At 39.3% G+C, this 17,709-nt stretch overlaps 1 protein-coding gene across 1 annotated transcript in view; it reads left to right on the top strand.

Moving 5' to 3' along the window:
* LOC117720857 (hyaluronidase-5) overlaps positions 1-17,482 on the top strand; it is a 35,507-nt gene extending 18,025 nt beyond the window's left edge. The window contains exon 4 of the mRNA XM_034519551.2: positions 16,751-17,482. Within this exon, the coding sequence (XP_034375442.1) occupies positions 16,751-17,287 (537 nt within the window). The 3' untranslated portion in view covers positions 17,288-17,482. The remainder of the gene's footprint in view (positions 1-16,750) is intronic.
* The last annotated feature ends 227 nt before the right edge of the window (positions 17,483-17,709 follow it).

Raw genomic sequence — 17,709 nt, 5'->3', positions numbered from 1 at the left:
TTCATCTTGAGTCTCGTGGTCCTCCATAGCTAACTTATGATAATGTATAGAATAGATTTTGCTATCAGATTATCTATCTGTTCTTTCACAAAGTTAGTCAGCCTATTTAAGGCTCAGGGACCAAAAGAAATGAGCAAAAATAACCCAATTAATGGTCCCAAGATGGAAGGAAGTAGGGTTGACAATCACGGAGAGGTTGAAAACAAATTCCTGTACCAGCTCTCATCTTTCTTTTCTTTCATATTTGGATATTATGTTTACATTTCAGATTTTATCCCCTCACCCCATTTCCCCCACCACCCAGGAACCTCCTATTTCATCCCCCTCCTGGTTCCACAATGGTGTGCCCCCACCTACCCGTCTCTCCCCTCCCCCCCCCTTCGAATTACTCCCCACTCGGTGTTCAGCCTTCATGGGACCAAGGATCTCCTCTCCCACCCATGCCTGACAAGGCCATCCTCCCGTTAAGTATACAGCTGAAGTCATGGGTGCCTCCCTTTGTGCTCCCAGAATGGTGATTTAAACCCTGGGGAGCTCTGGTTGGCTGGCACTATTGCTCTCCTCTTGGAGCCATCAACCCTTTCAGCTCCTTCAGTCCTCTAACTTCTTCATTGGGAACCCTTGATCAGATCAATGGGTTGCTGCGAATATCCACCTCTGGATATGTCAGACTCCAGTAGACATTTGAGGAGACAGCTGTATCAGGCTCCTGTCAGCATGTACTTCCTGACATCCATATTGGCATCTATCTTTGGTGAATGCACATTGGATGGATATCAAGGTAGAGTGGTCTCCTGATAGCCCTTCCTTGACTTTCCATCCCACACATTGTCACCTTATTTGCTGTCTTCAGCATTCTGTCACTCCTTCCAAGAAGGACCGAGGCATGCACACTTGGTCTTCCTTCTTCATGAGCTTCATGTGGTCAGTTAGTTGGCTATTTCAAGCTTTTGGGCTAACATCCTCTTATCAGTGAGTAAATACCATGTGTGTTCTTTTGTGATTGGGTTAACTCACTCAGGATGATATTTTCTAGTTCCATCCCATTTACCTAAGAATTTTTCAAATTCATTATTTTTAATAGCTGAGTAGTACACCATTGTGTAGATGTACCACAATTTTTGTATCCATTCCACTGTTGAAGGACATCTGGGTTCTTTCAAGCTTCTGGCTATTATAAATAAAGCTGCTATGAACATAGTGGAGCATATGTCCTTGTTATATGTTGGAGCATCTTCTGGGTATATATGCCCAGGAGTGGTATAGCTGGGTCCTCAGGCAGTGCTATGTCCAATTTTCTGAGGAACCTCCAGACTGATTTCCAGAGTGGTTATACCAGCTTGCATTCCAACCAACAATGGAGTCTTTCTCCACATCCTGGCCAGCATCTACCATCACTTGAATTTTTGATTTTAGCCATTCTGACTGGTGTGAGGTGGTATCTCAGGGTTGTTTTGATTTGCATTTCCCTGATGACTAAGGATGTTGAGCATTTCTTAAGGTGCTTCTCGGCCATTCGAGTTTCCTCAGTTGAGAATTCTTTGTTTAGCTCTATACCCCATTTTTTAATGGGGTTATTTTGTTTTTGTTGTCTAATTTCTTGAGTTCTTTGTAAATATTCGATATTAGCCCCCTATCGGATGTAGGATTGGTAATGATCTTTTCCCAATCCGTTGGTTGCCGTTTTGTCTTGTTGACAGTGTTCTTTGCCTTACAGAAGCTTTGCAATTTGATGAGGTCCCATTTGTCAATTCTTGATCTTAGAGCATAAGCCATTGGTGTTCTGTTCAGGAACTTTTCCCCTGTGCCTAGGTATTCAAGGGTCTTCCCCAACTTCTCTTCTAATAGTTTCAGTGTATCTGGCTTTATGTGAAGGTCCTTTATCCACTTGGAGTTGAGCTTTGTGCAAGGGGATAAGAATGGATTAATTTGCATTCTTCTACATGTTGACCTCCAGTTGAGCCAGCACCACTTGTTGAAAATGCTGTTCTTTTTCCACTGGATGGATTAAGCTTCCTTGTCAAAGATCAAGTGACCATAGGTGTGCGGGTTCATTTCTGGGTCTTCAATTCTATTCCATTGATCATCCTGTCTGTCTCTGTACCAATACCATGCAGTTTTTATCACTACTGCTCTGTAGTACAGTTTGAGGTCCGGAATGGTGATTCCCCCAGAGGTTCTTTTATTGTTGAGAATAGTTCTCGCTATCCTAGGTTTTTTGTTATTCCAAATGATTTGTAAGTTGCTCTATTTCTATGAAGAATTGATTTGGAATTTTGATGGGTATTGCATTGAATCTGTAGATTGCTTTTGGCAGGATAGCCATTTTTACTAAGTTAATCCTGCCAATCCAGGAGCATGGGAGATCTTTCCATCTTCTGAGATCTTCTTCAATTTCTTTCTTCAGAGACTTGAAGTTCTTGTCATACAGATCTTTCACTTGCTTTGTTAGATTCACTCCAAGATAATTTATTTTATTTGTGGCTATTGTGAAGGGTGTCATTTCCCTAATTTCTTTCTCTGCCTGTTTATCCTTTGAATAGAGGAAGGCTACTGATTTGTTTGAGTTGATTTTATATGCAGCCACATTGCTAAAGTTGTTTATCAGGTTTAGGAGTTCTCTGGTGGAAGTTTTAGGTTCACTTAAGTATACTATCATATCATCTGCAAATAGTGAAATTTTGACTTCTTCCTTTCCTATCTGTATCCCTTTGACTTCCTTTTGTTGTCTAATTGCTCTAGCTAAGACTTTCAGTACTATATTGAATAGGTAAGGTGAGAGTGGGCAGCCTTGCCTAGTCCCTGATCTTAGTGGGATTGCTTCAAGTTTCTCTCCATTTAGTTTGATGTTGGCTACTGGCTTGCTGTATATTGCTTTTACTATGTTTAGATATGGGCCTTGAATTCCTGATCTTTCCAAGACTTTTAGCATGAAGAAATGTTGAATTTTGTCAAATGCTTTCTCAGCGTCTAGTGAGATGACCATGTGGTTTTTCTCTTTGAGTTTATTTATGTAGTGGATTACATTGATGGATTTCCAAATATTGAACCATCCCTGCATTCCTGGGATAAAGCCTACTTGATCTTGATAGATAATTGTTTTGATGTTTTGTTGGATTCCGTTTGCGAGAATTTTATTGAGTATTTTTGCATCAATATTCATAAGAGAGATTGGTCTGTAGTTCTCTTTCTTTGTTGGGTCTTTCTGTGGTTTAGGTATGAGTGTAATGGTAGCTCCATAGAATGAATTGGGTAGTGTTCCTTCTGTTTCTATTCGATGGAATAGCTTGAAGAGGATTGGTATTACGTCTTCCTTGAAGGTCTGAAAGAATTCTGCACTGAAACCATCTGGCCCAGGACATTTTTTGGTGGGAAGATTTTTAATGACTGTGTCTATTTCTTTAGGCGTTATGGGATTGTTTAGGTGGTTTATCTGCTCCTTGTTTAACTTTGATACCTGGTATCTATCTAGAAAATTGTCCATTTCCTCCAGATTTTCCAATTTTGTTGAGTATAGGCCTTTGTAGTAGGATCTGATAATTTTTTTAATTTCCTCTGTTTCTGTTGTTTTGTCTCCCTTTTCAGTTCTGATTTTATTAATTTGAATGCTGTCTCTGCGCCCTTTGGTTAGTCTGGCTAAGGATTTGTCTATCTTGTTGATATTCTCAAAGAACCAGCTCCTGGTTTTGTTGACATTTTGTATAGTTCTTTTTGTTTTGACTTGGTTGATTTCAGCCCTGAGTTTGATTATTTCCTGCCGTCTACTCCTCTTGGGTATACTAGCTTCTTTTTGTTCTAATGCTTTCAGGTTTGCTGTCAAGTTGTTAATGTATGCTCTTTCCACTTTCTTTTTGTGAGCACTTAGAGCTATGATTTTTCCTCTTACTAATGCTTTCAATGAGTCCCACATGTTTTGATATGATGTGTCCTCATTTTCATTTAAATCTAAAAAGTCTTTAATTTCTTTCTTAATTTCTTCCTTGACCAAGTTATCATTGAGTAGAGCATTGTTCAGTTGCCAAGTGTATGTGGGCTTTCTGTTGTTTTTGTCCATGTCAAAGACAAGTCTTAATCCATGGTGGTCTGATGAGGTACTAGGGATTATTTCAATCCTTTTGTATCTGTTGAGGCCTGTTTTGTGATCAATTATATGGTCTATTTTGGAGAAGGTACCATGAGGTGCTGAGAAGAAGGTACATTCTTTTTTTTTTAGGATGAAATGTTCTATAGATGTCAGTTAAGTCCAATTGGTTCATAACTTCTGTTAGTTTCATTGTGTCTCGATTTAGTTTCTGTTTCCATGATCTGTCCATAGCTGAGAGTGGGGTGTTGAAATCTCCCACTATTATTGTGTAGAGTGCAATGTATGCTTTAAGTTTTAGTAAAGTGTCTTTTATGTATGTGGGTGCCCTTACATTTGGGGCATAGATGTTAAGAATTGCGAGTTTCTCTTGGTACATTTTTCCTTTGATGAATATGAAGTGTCCTTCTTTATCTTTTTTGATTACTTCTGGTTGAAAACTGATTTTATTTGATATTAGAATTGATACTCCAGCTTGTTTCTTGGGACCATTTGCTTGGAAGATTGTTTTCCAACCTTTTACTCTGAGGTAGTGTCTGTCCTTTCCACAGAGGTGCATTTCCTGAATGCAGCAAAATGTTGGGTCCTGTTTACGTATCCAGTCTGATAGTCTATGTCTTTTTACTGGAGAATTGAGTCCATTGATATTGAGAGATATTAAGGAAAAATGAGTGATGTTTCCTGTTATTTTTGTTATTGGCAGTGGAGATATGTTTGTGTAGCTACCTTCTTTTATGGTTTTTGGAAGATTACTTTCCTGCTTTTTCTAGGTTGTAGTTTCCCTCCTTGTGATGGAGTTTTCCACCAATTATCCTTTGAAGTGCTGGGTTTGTGTTGAGATACTGTGTAAATTTGGATTTGTCATGGAATATTTTCGTTTCTCCATCAATAATGATTGATAGTTTTGCTGGGTATAGTAGTCTGGGCTGACATTTATGTTCTCTTAGGGTCTGTATGATATCGGTCCAGGATCTTCTGGCTTTTATGGTCTCTGGTGAGAAGTCTGGTGTAATTCTTATAGGTCTGCCTTTATGTTACTTTGCCTTTTTCCCTTACTGCTTTTAGTATTTTTTCTTTGTTTTGTACATTTGATGTGTTGACTATTATGTGGCGGGAAGTATTTCTTTTCTGGTCTAAACTATTTGGAGTTCTGTAGGCTTCTTGTATATTTATGGACAGCTCTTTCTTTAGGTTAGAGAAGTTTTCCTCTATAATTTTGTTGAGGATATTTACTGGTCCTTTTAGTTGGGAGTCTTCCCCCTCATCTATTCCTATTATCCTTAGGTTTGGCCTTCTCATTGTGTCTTGGATTTCTTGTATATTTTGGGTTAGTAGGTTTTTGTATTTTGCATTTTCTTTGACAGTTGTGTCAATGTTTTCCATGGTATCTTCTGCACATGAGATTCTCTCTTCCATCTCTTGTATTCTGTTGGTAATACTTGTGTCTATGACTCCTGATCGTTTTTTTAAGTTTTCTATCTCCAGGGTATTCTCCCTGTGTGATTTTTTTTATTGTTTCTACTTCCATTTTTAGATCCTGCATGGTTTTGTTTAATTCCTTCTCCCGTTCGGTTGCATTTTCTTGCAATTCCTTAAGGGATTTTTGTGTTTCCTCTTTAAGGGTTTCTATCTGTTCTTTGAGAGTGTTATTTATGTCTTTCTTAAAGTCCTCTATCATCATCATGAGAAGTGATTTTAATTCTGAATCCTGCTTTTCTAATGTGATGGGGGTGTTCAGGGCTTGCTATGATGGGGGAACTGGGTTCTGAAGATGCCATGTAACTTTGGTTTCTGTTGCTTACGTTCTTGTGCCTGCCTTTTGCCATCTGGTTAAATCTAGTGCTACCTGTACTTCTGTCTATGATTGAAGCCTGCCTTTCCAGTTGTCTCGATTGTGTTTGGTCTTCTAGGGGTCCAGATGTCTCTGTGATTTTTTCCAGCTGCACTGATTACGGTGGTATCTCTAGGATGCCTCAGGATATGGTGCCTCCAAGGTAGCAGTCCAGCTAGTTGTCTGATGTTCTGGGTGCAGTGTCTCCTCTTGGATATCTCAGGATATGTTGTCTGACACTCTGAGTTCAGTTGTTCCTCTGTGGCTCTGGGTTGAGTGGACCTTCCAGTATGTCTCAGGCAGAATCCGGGGTCCACACAACTGCAGACCTGGCAGAGGTCTGGTCCAGGCCTCAGACCCTGGAGATGGGCAGAAGGGGGGTGCTAGCCGGCGGGGGCGGGGGGGGGTATCTGCTGGATTCTGAGCACTCAGGGCACCCAGCTATGAGCTCAGGGTAGTATGTGGGTTTTCCTACCTAAAGCTGGTTGTGGGATCTGTGGCACCCCCAGAATGTGTCTAGCAGTGGTAACCAGGGTGCACTCACCAGCAGGCCTCAGACCGGAAGAGGGGCGAGCAGCGGAAGGGGAGTGCTAGCGCTGGTTATGGGTTCTATGGATCCCCCAGAATGTGTCTGGTGGTATCCCTTGTGCATTCACAACCTGGCCGGGCAGAGGTCCGGCCCAGGCCTCAGACCGGAAGAGGGGTGAGGGGTGGAAGGGGAGTGCTAGCGCTGGCTATGGGCTCTATGGATCCCCCAGAATGTGTCTGGTGGTATCTGGGGTGCACTCACAAGCTGGCTGGGCAGAGGTCTGGCCCAAGCCTCAACCTGGAGGAGGGGCGAGTGGCGGAAGGGGAGTGCTAGCGCTGGCTATGGGTTCTCTGGATCCCCCAGAATGTGTCTGGCAGTATCCGGGGTGCACTCACAAGCTGGCCAGGCAGAGGTCCGGCCCAGGCCTCAGACCGGAAGAGGGGTGAGCGGCTGTTGAGCATTTCTTAAGGTGTTTCTAGGCCATTTGAATTTCCTCAGTTGAGAATTCTTTGTTTAGCTCTGTACCCCATTTTTTAATAGGGTTATTTGGTTGTCTGGAGTCTAATTTCTTGAGCTCTTTGTATATATTGGATATTAGTCCTCTATCGGATCTAGGATTGGTAAAGATCTTTTCCCAATCTGTTGGTTGCCTTTTTTTGTCTTATTGACATTGTCTTTTGCCTTACAGAAGCTTTGCAATTTTATGAGGTCCCATTTGTCAATTCTTGATCTTAGAGCCTAAGCCATTGGTGTTCTGTTCAGGAACTTTTCCCCTGTGCCTAAGTATTCGAGGTTCTTCCCCAACTTCTCTTCTATTAGTTTCAGTGTATCTGGTTTTATGTGAGGGTCCTTTATCCACTTGGACTTGAGCTTTGTGCAAGGGGATAAGAATGGATTGATTTGCATTCTTCTACATGCTGACCTCCAGTTGATACAGCACCATTTGTTGAAAATGCTGTCTTTTTTCAACTGGATGGTTTTAGCTCCTTTGTCAAAGATCAAGTGACCATAGGTATGTGGGTTCATTTCTGGATCTTCAATTCTATTCCATTGATCTTCCTGCCTGTCTCTGTACCAATACCATGTAGTTTTTTTTATCACTATTGCTTTGTAGTACAGTTTGAGATCAGGGATGGTGATTCCCCCAGAAGTTCTTTTATTGTTGAGAATGGTTCTCGCTATCCTGGGTTTTTTGTTATTCCAAATGAATTTGCAAATTGATCTTTCTATCTCTATAAAGAATTGATTTGGAATTTTGATGGGGATTGCATTGAACCTGTAGATTGCTTTTGGCAAGATGCCCATTTTTACTATATTAATCCTGCCAATCCAGGAGCATGGGAGATCTTTCCATCTTCTGAGATCATTTTTGATTTCTTTCTTCAGAGACTTGAAGTTCTTGTCATACAGATCTTTCACTTGCTTGGTTAGATTCACACCAAGACATTGTATATTGTTTGTGAGTATTGTGAAGGGTGGCATTTCTCTAATTTCTTTTTCAGCCTGTTTACCTTTGGAGTAGAGGAAAGCTACTGATTTGTTAGAGTTGATTTTATAACCAGCCATTTTGCTGAAGTTGTTTATCAGGTTTAGGAGTTCTCTGGTGGAAGTTTTAGGGTCACTTAAGTATAGTATCATCTCACCTGTAAATAGTGAAATTTTGACTTCTTCTTTTCCTATTTGTATCCCTTTGACTTCGTTTTGTTGTCTAATTGCTCTGGCTAGGACTTCCAGTACTATATTGAATAGACAGGGTGAAAGTGGGCAGCTTTGTCTAGTCCCTGATCTTAGTGGGATTGCTTCAAGGTTCTCTCCATTTAGTTTGATGTTGGCTACTGGCTTGCTGTATATTGCTTTTACTATGTTTAGGTATATGCCTTGAATTCCTAATCTTTCCAAGACTTTTATCATGAAGAAATGTTGAATTTTGTCAAATGCTTTCTTGGCATCTAGTGAGATGATCATGTGTTTTTTTTTCTTTGAGTTTATTTATGTAGTGGATTACAATGATGGATTTCTGAATATTGAACCATCCCTGCATTCCTGGGATAAAGCCTATTTGATCATGATGGATGATTGTTTTGGTGTGTTCTTGGATTTGGTTTGTGGGAATTTTATTGAATATTTTTGCATTGATATTCATAAGGGAGATCGGTGTGATGTTCTCTTTCTTTGTTGGGTCTTTGTGAGGTTTAGGTATAAGCATAATTGTAGCTTCATAGAATGAATTGGGTAGTGTTCCTTCTGTTTCTATTCAGTGGAATAATTTGAAGAGAATTGGTATTAGGTCTTCCTTGAAGGTCTGATAGAATTCTGCACTAAAACCGTCCAGTCCCAGACTTTTTTTGGTGGGGAGGCTTTTAATGACTGCTTCTATTTCTTTAGGGGTTATGGGACTGTTTAGATGATTTATCTGCTCCTTGTTTAACTTTGGTACCTGGTATCTATCTAGAAAATTGTTCATTTCATCCAGATTTTCAAATTTTGTCGAGTATAGGCCTTTGTAGTAGGATCTGATGATTTTTTTAATTTCCTCAGTTTCTGTTGTTATGTCTCCCTTTTCAGTTCTGATTTTATTAATTTGGATACTGTCTCTGTGCCCGTTGATTAGTCTGGCTCAGGGTTTATCTATCTTGTTGATTTTCTCAAAGAAACAGCTCTTGGTTTTGTTGATATTTTTGTATAGTCCTTTTTGTTTTGACTTGGTTGATTTCAGCTCTGAGTTTGATTATTTCCTGCCGTCTACTCCTCTTGGGAATATTAGCTTCTTTTTGTTCTAAAGCTTTCAGGTGTGCTGTCAAGTTGTTAGTGTATGCTCTCTCCAGTTTTTTTTTTTTTTTTGTAAGCACTTAGAGCTATGAGTTTTCCTCGTAGTACTGCTTTCATTGAGTTCCACAAGTTTTGGTATGATGTGTCCTCCTTTTTATTAAATTCTAAAAAGTCTTTAATTTCTTTCTTTACTTCTTCCTTGACCAAGTTATTGAGTAGAGCATTGTTCACTTTCCACGTGTATGTGGGCTTTCCGTTGTTTTTGTTGTTATTAAAGACCAGCCTTAGTCCATGGTGGTCTGATAGGGTACACGGGATTATTTCAATCTTTTTGTATCTGTTGAGGCCTGTTTTGTGACCAATTATATGGTCTGTTTTGGAGAAGGTATCATGAGGTGCTGAGAAAAAGGTATATTCTTTTGTGTTAGGATGAAATGTTCTATAGATATCAGTTAAATCCATCTGGTTCATAACTTCTGTTAGTTTCATTGTGTCTCGGTTTAGTTTTTGTTTCCATGATCTGTCCATTCTTGAGTGGGGTGTTGAAATCCCCCACTATTATTGTGTTAGATGCAATGTATGCTGTGAGCTTTAGTAAAGTTTCTTTTATGTTTGTGGGTACCCTTGCATTTGGGGCATAGATGTTCAGAATTGAGAGTTCTTCTTGGTACATATTTCCTTTGATGAGTATGTAGTGTCCTTCTTTATCTTTTTTGATTACTTCTGGTTGAAAATCAATTTTATTTGATATTAGAATCGCTACTCCAGCTTGTTTCTTGAGACCATTTGCTTGGAACATTGTTTTCCATCCTTTTACTTTGAGGTAGTGTCTGTCTTTGTCACAGAGGTGCGTTTCCTGTATGCAGCAAAATGCTGGGTCCTGTTTATGTATCCAGTCTGATAGTCTACGTCTTTTTATTGGGGAATTGAGTCCATTGATATTAAGAGATATTAAGGGAAAATGATTGTTACTTCCTGTTATTTTTGTTATTAGAGGTGGAATTATGTTTGTGTAACTATCTTCTTTTGGGGTTGTTGGAAGATTACTTTCTTGTTTTTTCTTGGTTGTAGTTTTCCTCCTTGTGTTGGAGTTTTCCATCCATTATCCTTTGACGTGCTCGATTTGTGGGAAGTTATTGTATAAGTTTGGGTTTGTCATGGAATATCTTGGTTTCTCCATCAATAGTGACTGAGAGTTTTGCTGGATATAGTAGTCTGGGCTGGCATTTGTGATCTCTTAGTTTCTATATAATATCATTCTAGGATCTTCTGGCCTTTATAGTCTCTGGTGAGAAGTCTGGTGTAATTCTCATGGGTCTGCCTTTATATGTTACTTTGCCTTTTTCTCTTACTGCTTTTAGTATCTTCTCTTTGTTTTGTATATTTGATGTTTTGATTATTATGTGACGGGAGGTATTTCTTTTGTGGTCTAGTCTATTTGTGGTTCTGTAGGCTTTTTGTATATTTAAGGACCTCTCTTTCTTTAGGTTAGGGAAGTTTTCCTCTATAATATTGTTGAAGATATTTACTGGACCTTTAAGTTGGGAGTCTTCACTCTCATCTATACCTTATCCTTAGCTTTGGTCTTCTCATTTTGTCCTGGATTTCCTGGATGTTTTGTGTTAGGAGCTTTTTGCATTTCATATTTTCTTTGATCGTTGTGTCTATGTTTTCCATGGTATCTTCTGTGCATGAAATTCTCTCTTCTATCTTTTGTATTCTGTTGGTGATGCTTTCGTCTATGACTCCTGATCTTTTTCCTAGTTTTTCTATCTCCAGGGTAGTCTCCCTTCGAGATTTCTTTATTGTTTCTACTTCCAGTTTTAAATCCTGGACGGTTTTGTGTAATTCCTTCACCTGTTTGGTTGTGTTTTCTTGCATTTCTTTAAGGGTTTCTACCTGTTTACCTGTGTTCTCCTCAAATTCTTTGAGAGTGTTGTTTATGTTCTTTTTAAAGTCCTCTATCATCATCATGAGAAGTGATTTTAATTCTGAATCCTGCTTTTCTGGTGTGATGTGGTGTTCAGGACTTGTTATGGTGGGGGAACTGGGTTCTGGTGATGCCTGATGCCAAGTAAATTTGGTTCCTGTTGTTTACATTCTTACACTTGCCTTTCACCATTTGGTTAGCCTACCTCCACTCACTGGTTCTGACTGGAGCCTGCCTTTCCAGTTATCTTGGTTTTGTTAGAACTCCTCAGGGTCTGGATGTCTCTGTGATTCTGAGCTCCAGCTGTCCTGGGTACAGTTGCTCCTCTAGGATATCTCAGGATATGGTGTCTCCAAGGTAGTAGACCAGCTAGTTGTTTGCTGCTCTGAGCGAAGTTGATCCTCTAGGATGCCTCAGGATATGGTATCCCCTGCTCTGAGGTCAGTGGCCACTCTAGGATGTCTCCGGAAATGGTTTCTGCTGCTCTGAGGGCATGGCCTCTCAAGGATGTCTGCAGCTCTGAGGGCAGTGGCCTCTCTATGATGCCTCCGGATGCATCTTCCACAGGGGAACAGATTAGCTGGGTGACTGCTTCAGTCACCAGGATCCGGGCGAGGGGCGGAAGTCAAGTGGTATTCTGCAAGGGTGGGATCTGGATGCCATGTGCGCTCTGGGGGCTCCCTACTGCCAGTCTGGGGCCTAGGGCAGTGTGCAGGTGCTCCTACCTGCAGCTCTGTGATCCATGGTCTCTCTATGATGCCTCTGGAAGCAGCTTCCACAGGGGAGCAGATCAGCTGGGCGTCTGCTCCAGTCACTGGGATCCGGGCGAGGGGTGGAAGGGGCTGCCTCAAACTCTTAAAGGCTTCAAATCATAGGCTAAATTTGGCCCCCAAATACACTAATCTATAGCTCTACATAGCTGTGTAAGGGCATTAGTCCACAAGGTTTGAAGTTTCATGTATTTTTCAGTATATGCTGGAATTCTGAAGCAGTAGGGTCTAATGCCAGTGAAGAAATGGGCTTGCTAGGAAGATGAGATCAAGCAGGCAAAAACTCAGGTCTTCCTTCTTCCATGTGCTTATATAGGCCTCATAGTCTGAGTCCATTACAGGTGAGTTTTGTCTTCTTCAGAGTTGGAACTGCTATGCTTGCTCTGCTGGTCTTAGTCCACAAGAGTTCTTCTGTATATACTGGAACTCTGGAGAATTAAGGCCTAATGACAGTGAAGAAATGGGCTTGCTACTAAGATGAGAGGGAGCAGTTAGAGACGCATCTCTCATCTTTCTCTTTCTCTCTCTGTCTTTTCTGAAGACCTTCTCTGGCCTTTTTCATGCTCTCTTTAATCATCCTTGTTTTGTCTATGTAAAAGCAACATTCTTTAAGGGCTGTACACAGTCTAGAGCTGTACACAGTCTTTTCTATTGTAAAAGATAAAATCAAGTCCAATAAAGTCTTTTGCAAGTTTTGGAGATTGCTTCAGACAGTGAAATGAGGGATTTTTTCAGATTAGTTATGTCAATCTCTAGCTGTTTGATGTCCTTGTCAAAGGCCCATTGAAGTTCTGCGTAGTGTAAGTTTGGAGGGCAGCATCAGGATTAGAACTCCTAACAGCAGAAATCAAGGGTGATTCATTTTTACCTAGAAAGGAAAAAGAAGGGAATTCTCAGGAAGATTTCTCTTCCCTGGATGTCAATTGTTAGTCATCTTATTTATAATTGGGCCTGGCTTTGTGGAGGTATCTATTTATTTCATTAATCGTTTTGGCAGCCATTTAGCTGTGCCTTCTGTGGTATCAAACAGGCATATCAATCCTCAGCCCTATATGAGAACTGGGTCCTGGCAATTCCATTTAAGGGTGAAAGGGTCCTTCCACATAGCTGTGGCATAGATTTTATTGGTCTCAGCAATACCAGAGGCAGTCAGTGACAGATTTGCCATGAGCTTTCAGTTTTAGAAAGTTAAAAGTGAACAAGGCATGATGGAGAGTATTTTTGGGAGACTCATTCTGGTGGTACAGTTTCCCCTCTTTGGTTTTTAAAGCCAATTTTTCAGAGTTCTTGTAAAATCAGGGCAGAAGTGCCAACAGCCGCTCCTTCCACCCTCAGAGAGTCATGAAGACACTATTTAAAGAAATATAAATCTTTATTAATAATCTCTTTTATCAAAGGACTATTATAAAACATACTACAGTTAATCAATCTATATATATATTGATTAATGATACTGTTTCTACTTTTTGTAAAATTACTCCTCCTTTGTCAATTAATTGGGGAAATTAGAATTTGCATCTCTCTTGAGAGTATTAAACAGAGACTTAAATTCTTTTGTGAAGAGCTTAAAATAAGATCTTAGCCAATAAGCATCTCCTGGAAACTTTTGAAAATAATTTGAAATAAGTAAACTATTTTTTTTGCCAGACCCATTATCTGTTTTTTTTTTTAAAATTGGATATTTTATGTATTTACCTTTCACTGTTATCTCCTCTTCCATTCTCCCCTAAAACCCTTTATCCCATACCCTTTCTACCAATTTTTATGAGGGTGTGCTCCCACCATCCTCCCAATCCCGCCTCCCTGCTCTCACATTCCCCAACACTAGGGATCCAAACTTTCGGGGACCATGGCCCTCCACTTCCACTGATGCCTATCAAGGCCATCCTCAATTACCTATACAGGTGGAGCCATGAGTCCATCTTTTTGTGTTCTCTGGCTGGAGGTTTAGACCCTGGGAGCTCTGGTTGAGTATTTTGATACTCCTTCTAAAGAGGACCAAAACACCCACACTTTGGTCTTCCTTCTTCCTCTTGAGTTTCATGTGGTCTATTCATTGTGTCTTAGGTATTGTGAGCTTTTGGGCTAATATCCACTTATCAGTGAGTGCATACCATGTATGTTCTTTTGTGATTGGGCTACCTCACTCAGGATGATATTCTCAAGCTCCATTCATTTGCCTAAGAATTTCATGACCTTCTCACTTCTTTACCTCCCCCCAACCTCATACCACTCCTAATTTTTCCACTTCCCTTTCCTTCCTCGAAGCAAAATAAAATATCAAAATTAACAAACTAAAAACCAATAAGATACAAAATTACCAAAACAAACCAAAAAGAAACAAACAGAATTCCTTCCCCTCAAGATACATACATACATACACACACACACACACAAACACGTGCCATCACATGGGTACACCCCCCCACCCCCGCACACCACAGTCCATGTTTGTTGGCCAATTTTACTCCTTGGCATGTGTTCTTATGTGGAGTACCTTTTAAAGGAAGAAACAATAGTATGTAATAGTGAATATTTAGTGTAGATCAGAATGTCATATCTTTACCCAGGACTAGAGGGAAGATTCCATACTCAATGACTTCTATGGCTCTTATAACATCTTTCCCTTGAGTAGTGACCTTAAATTATTTAGGAGATGGGCTAATATTTGGGAATAAATAATAACCCATTCTGACCAGGAAAGTTCAGATATTCACTTCCAAAGCTGTTCAACAGAAGGTATTGTTGCATGGGCCAGTGTTTTAGTCATATCTTCTTTATAGCTGCTTCTTCTTCTTCTTCTTCTTCTTCTTCTTCTTCTTCTTCTTCTTCTTCTTCTTCTTCTTCTTCTTCTTCTTCTTCTTCTTCTTCTCCTCTCCCTCTTCCTCCTCCTCCTCCTCCTCCTTTTCCTTCTCCTCCTCTTTCTCCTCCTCCTTTCTCTTCCTTCTCCTGCTTCTTTCTTCTAGTTTTATTACTTACTGAAAAATTACTTTCAAATAATATATACCAATCATAGTTTTCCCTCCCTCATCTCCTCCCATATACTCCTAACCTCTTCACCCTTCTAACTCCATGCCTTATTACCCAAAGGAAAAAAACTCAAATAAAACAGACAAATTATGAGAAAAACCCCCCAAAATATACAAACTAAGTGAGCTCTCGAGCGCATGCACGCACACACACACACCATAAAAACTCAAAATGAAAACTATAATACACAAGTATAAGTCCAATAAAGGAAAGAAAAGGTCAGACAAAACAACATGGCTTCCCAAAATTGCCCAAATCTTCTCAATTCATTTTACGTTAGCCATTTCCTGCTGGCATGGGACCTGCTGTAAAGTGTGGTGAGACTTTGTTGAAGAAAGGAATTGTTTGTTTGTGAGTGGTTATTAATTGGAGACAGCTTCTTGGTTGGGGATGGGAGCTCCTGTCTGTTTCCTCATCTCAGGGTTCATGTTCTATCTGATTTGGATCTGTGTAGATGTATTGTACCATAGTCTCTGTGAGTTTGTATGTGTATCATTTCTGTTGTATCTGAAAGATACCTTTTCCTTGGTATCATTTATTTCCTCTGGCTATTGTAATCTCTCTGCCTCCTCTTTCACATAATTCCTGGAGCCATGTGGTGAGGGATTTGATGAACACATCCCATTTAGGATTGAGTGTTACAAGATTTCTCTCTCTACACATTGTCCAGCTATGGGTCTCTGTGTTTGTTCCCGTCTACTGCAAAAGAAAGCATCTTTGATTATGGCTGAGTGAGACACTGATCTATGAGTATGGCAGAATATTACTAGGAGTCACCTTATTGCTATATTTCTTTAGCAGAAAATAGTATTTGATTTTCCCCACGGTCCATAGACTATCTAGTCTCATATCTTGGCCACAGAAACAATGTCAGACAGAGGTTCCCTTTTATGGAGTGGGTCTTAGATACATTCAGACAGTGGTTATACCCAAAGTGTTTTATACCATGATGGCACTATAATGCATAGTTCCTAAGCAGAGTGTTCCTTTAGAAGAAATAACAAGGAATTAGGAACCAGAACTCTTTTCTGGAATTCTATGCCTAGGCTGCCAAATTAATTTTTATATTCAGTCCTTATTTATACCAATGTAAAGATGCCCAACACTCAAATTCTGCAAAATTTTCCAAAGGATTGACTGTTAAGCATACATACTTATGTAACATTTATATAAACTACACAGTTTGACCTCATTTGTTTGAGCCATCAGTTTGGAAATTATCTTTGATACTGTTTAAACTTATCTGAGAAATGTGATTCTTCCGTTTTTTTTTTTTTATGATTTATTGATGGTTAATTGGGAAAACATAGGCCCCATATAGATATACATATGCATTTTTCTTTTTGTTGTCACAATAGTCCTATGTATCAGGCTTTAAAATCATCTTTATTTTACAAGTTACAAAACTTGACTATAATAAAATTAATTAATTGGACTTGTGGTCATCCAAGTAGGATATTTGGATATTTGAGATATTCCCAAGGTCATTTTTGAATCTGTGATTCCAATCACGAGGGCAAAAGAAATTTGAAGCCTGTGTTCTGACAGTTGAAACATTCTATCCCTTTGCTTAATTCTTAAAAGCTGAGGAATTTCAAAGATAAGTTGAGTCTCAACTTATCTTTCACTGCCATGAAATGGCACAGAAAACTTATGTTATGAGAACAACTGGTTAAATAAAATTGCTTGTTAAAGTGAAAAAGGATATTTCCTAACATGAGGTGTGACTATCGCTTTGTTCTTTAAGCGTTGGTACAGTATATTATCACAAAGAACTTATGCTTTGATATCATATTTTATTATTTTACAGAAATCTTGTATGAACTTACATGATTACTTGAAGACCATCCTGAATCCTTATATAATCAACGTCACCCTTGCAGCCAAAATGTGTAGCCAAACACTCTGCCAGGATCAAGGCATATGTTCGAGGAAAGATTGGGATTCAAATTACTATCTACACTTGAGCCCTCAGAATTTTCAGATTCGTTTTGTAAAACGTGGAAAGTATGAAATCATTGGCAATCCCACCCTTGATGATCTGCTGTACTTTTCCAAAAACTTCCGTTGCAGCTGTTTTGCCAACTTGAACTGTAAGGAGAGAGTTGACATAGAAAGTGTGAACACTGTCAGTGTGTGTACTCTTGAAGACATTTGCATTAATTCCATTGTAATTTCAGACCGTAATGATCTACCTGAAAACTGGAATAGGCGTTACTTGGCTAATAGCAATCTGTCAGATATTACATCATCTGCCACAGTGAGCCCATGTGTGCCAAGGAAAAATGTCAGTGGGTATCTCTTTGTTCTCTCTATCTATTCACAGCATTTGAAATATTCGCTATAGTGTTTTGACTACTCAAAAACTGGACATCGTCTTTCAAAAATAATTCCATCTAAATAATCAGGATTTTGCTTTGAATTTCAGAGGCAAAATGTATGTTTTTTTCTATCAAAAACTGATAGCAAAGCTATCATACTTTCAGGATTAACAGTCTTCTGAGAAGAGTGAAGATTAAATAAAATCAAGTTGCTATAAATGAATGTCTTTCAGTAATTTGTTCTTAGAAGCATGCTACAGTTAATATTTGGCAACATATTTGACCAATTTATCCTTGGTTAAAGGCTTTAAAAATGAAAATTTATATCTTAATAATTATATCTTTATAATTTTTAGCCATTCTGTTTTGAAAAATATTTATATTTAGGATTTATGGACAAGTAAACTTTGAAATGATTCTATTTTTACATGAAAAAATATTTTTAAAA

Source organism: Arvicanthis niloticus, chromosome 15 (genome assembly GCF_011762505.2).
Source record: "Arvicanthis niloticus isolate mArvNil1 chromosome 15, mArvNil1.pat.X, whole genome shotgun sequence".
Taxonomy (NCBI): domain Eukaryota; kingdom Metazoa; phylum Chordata; class Mammalia; order Rodentia; family Muridae; genus Arvicanthis; species Arvicanthis niloticus.
Note: the sequence above shows the minus strand (reverse complement) of the source record. Positions and strands in the feature narration are given on the sequence as shown.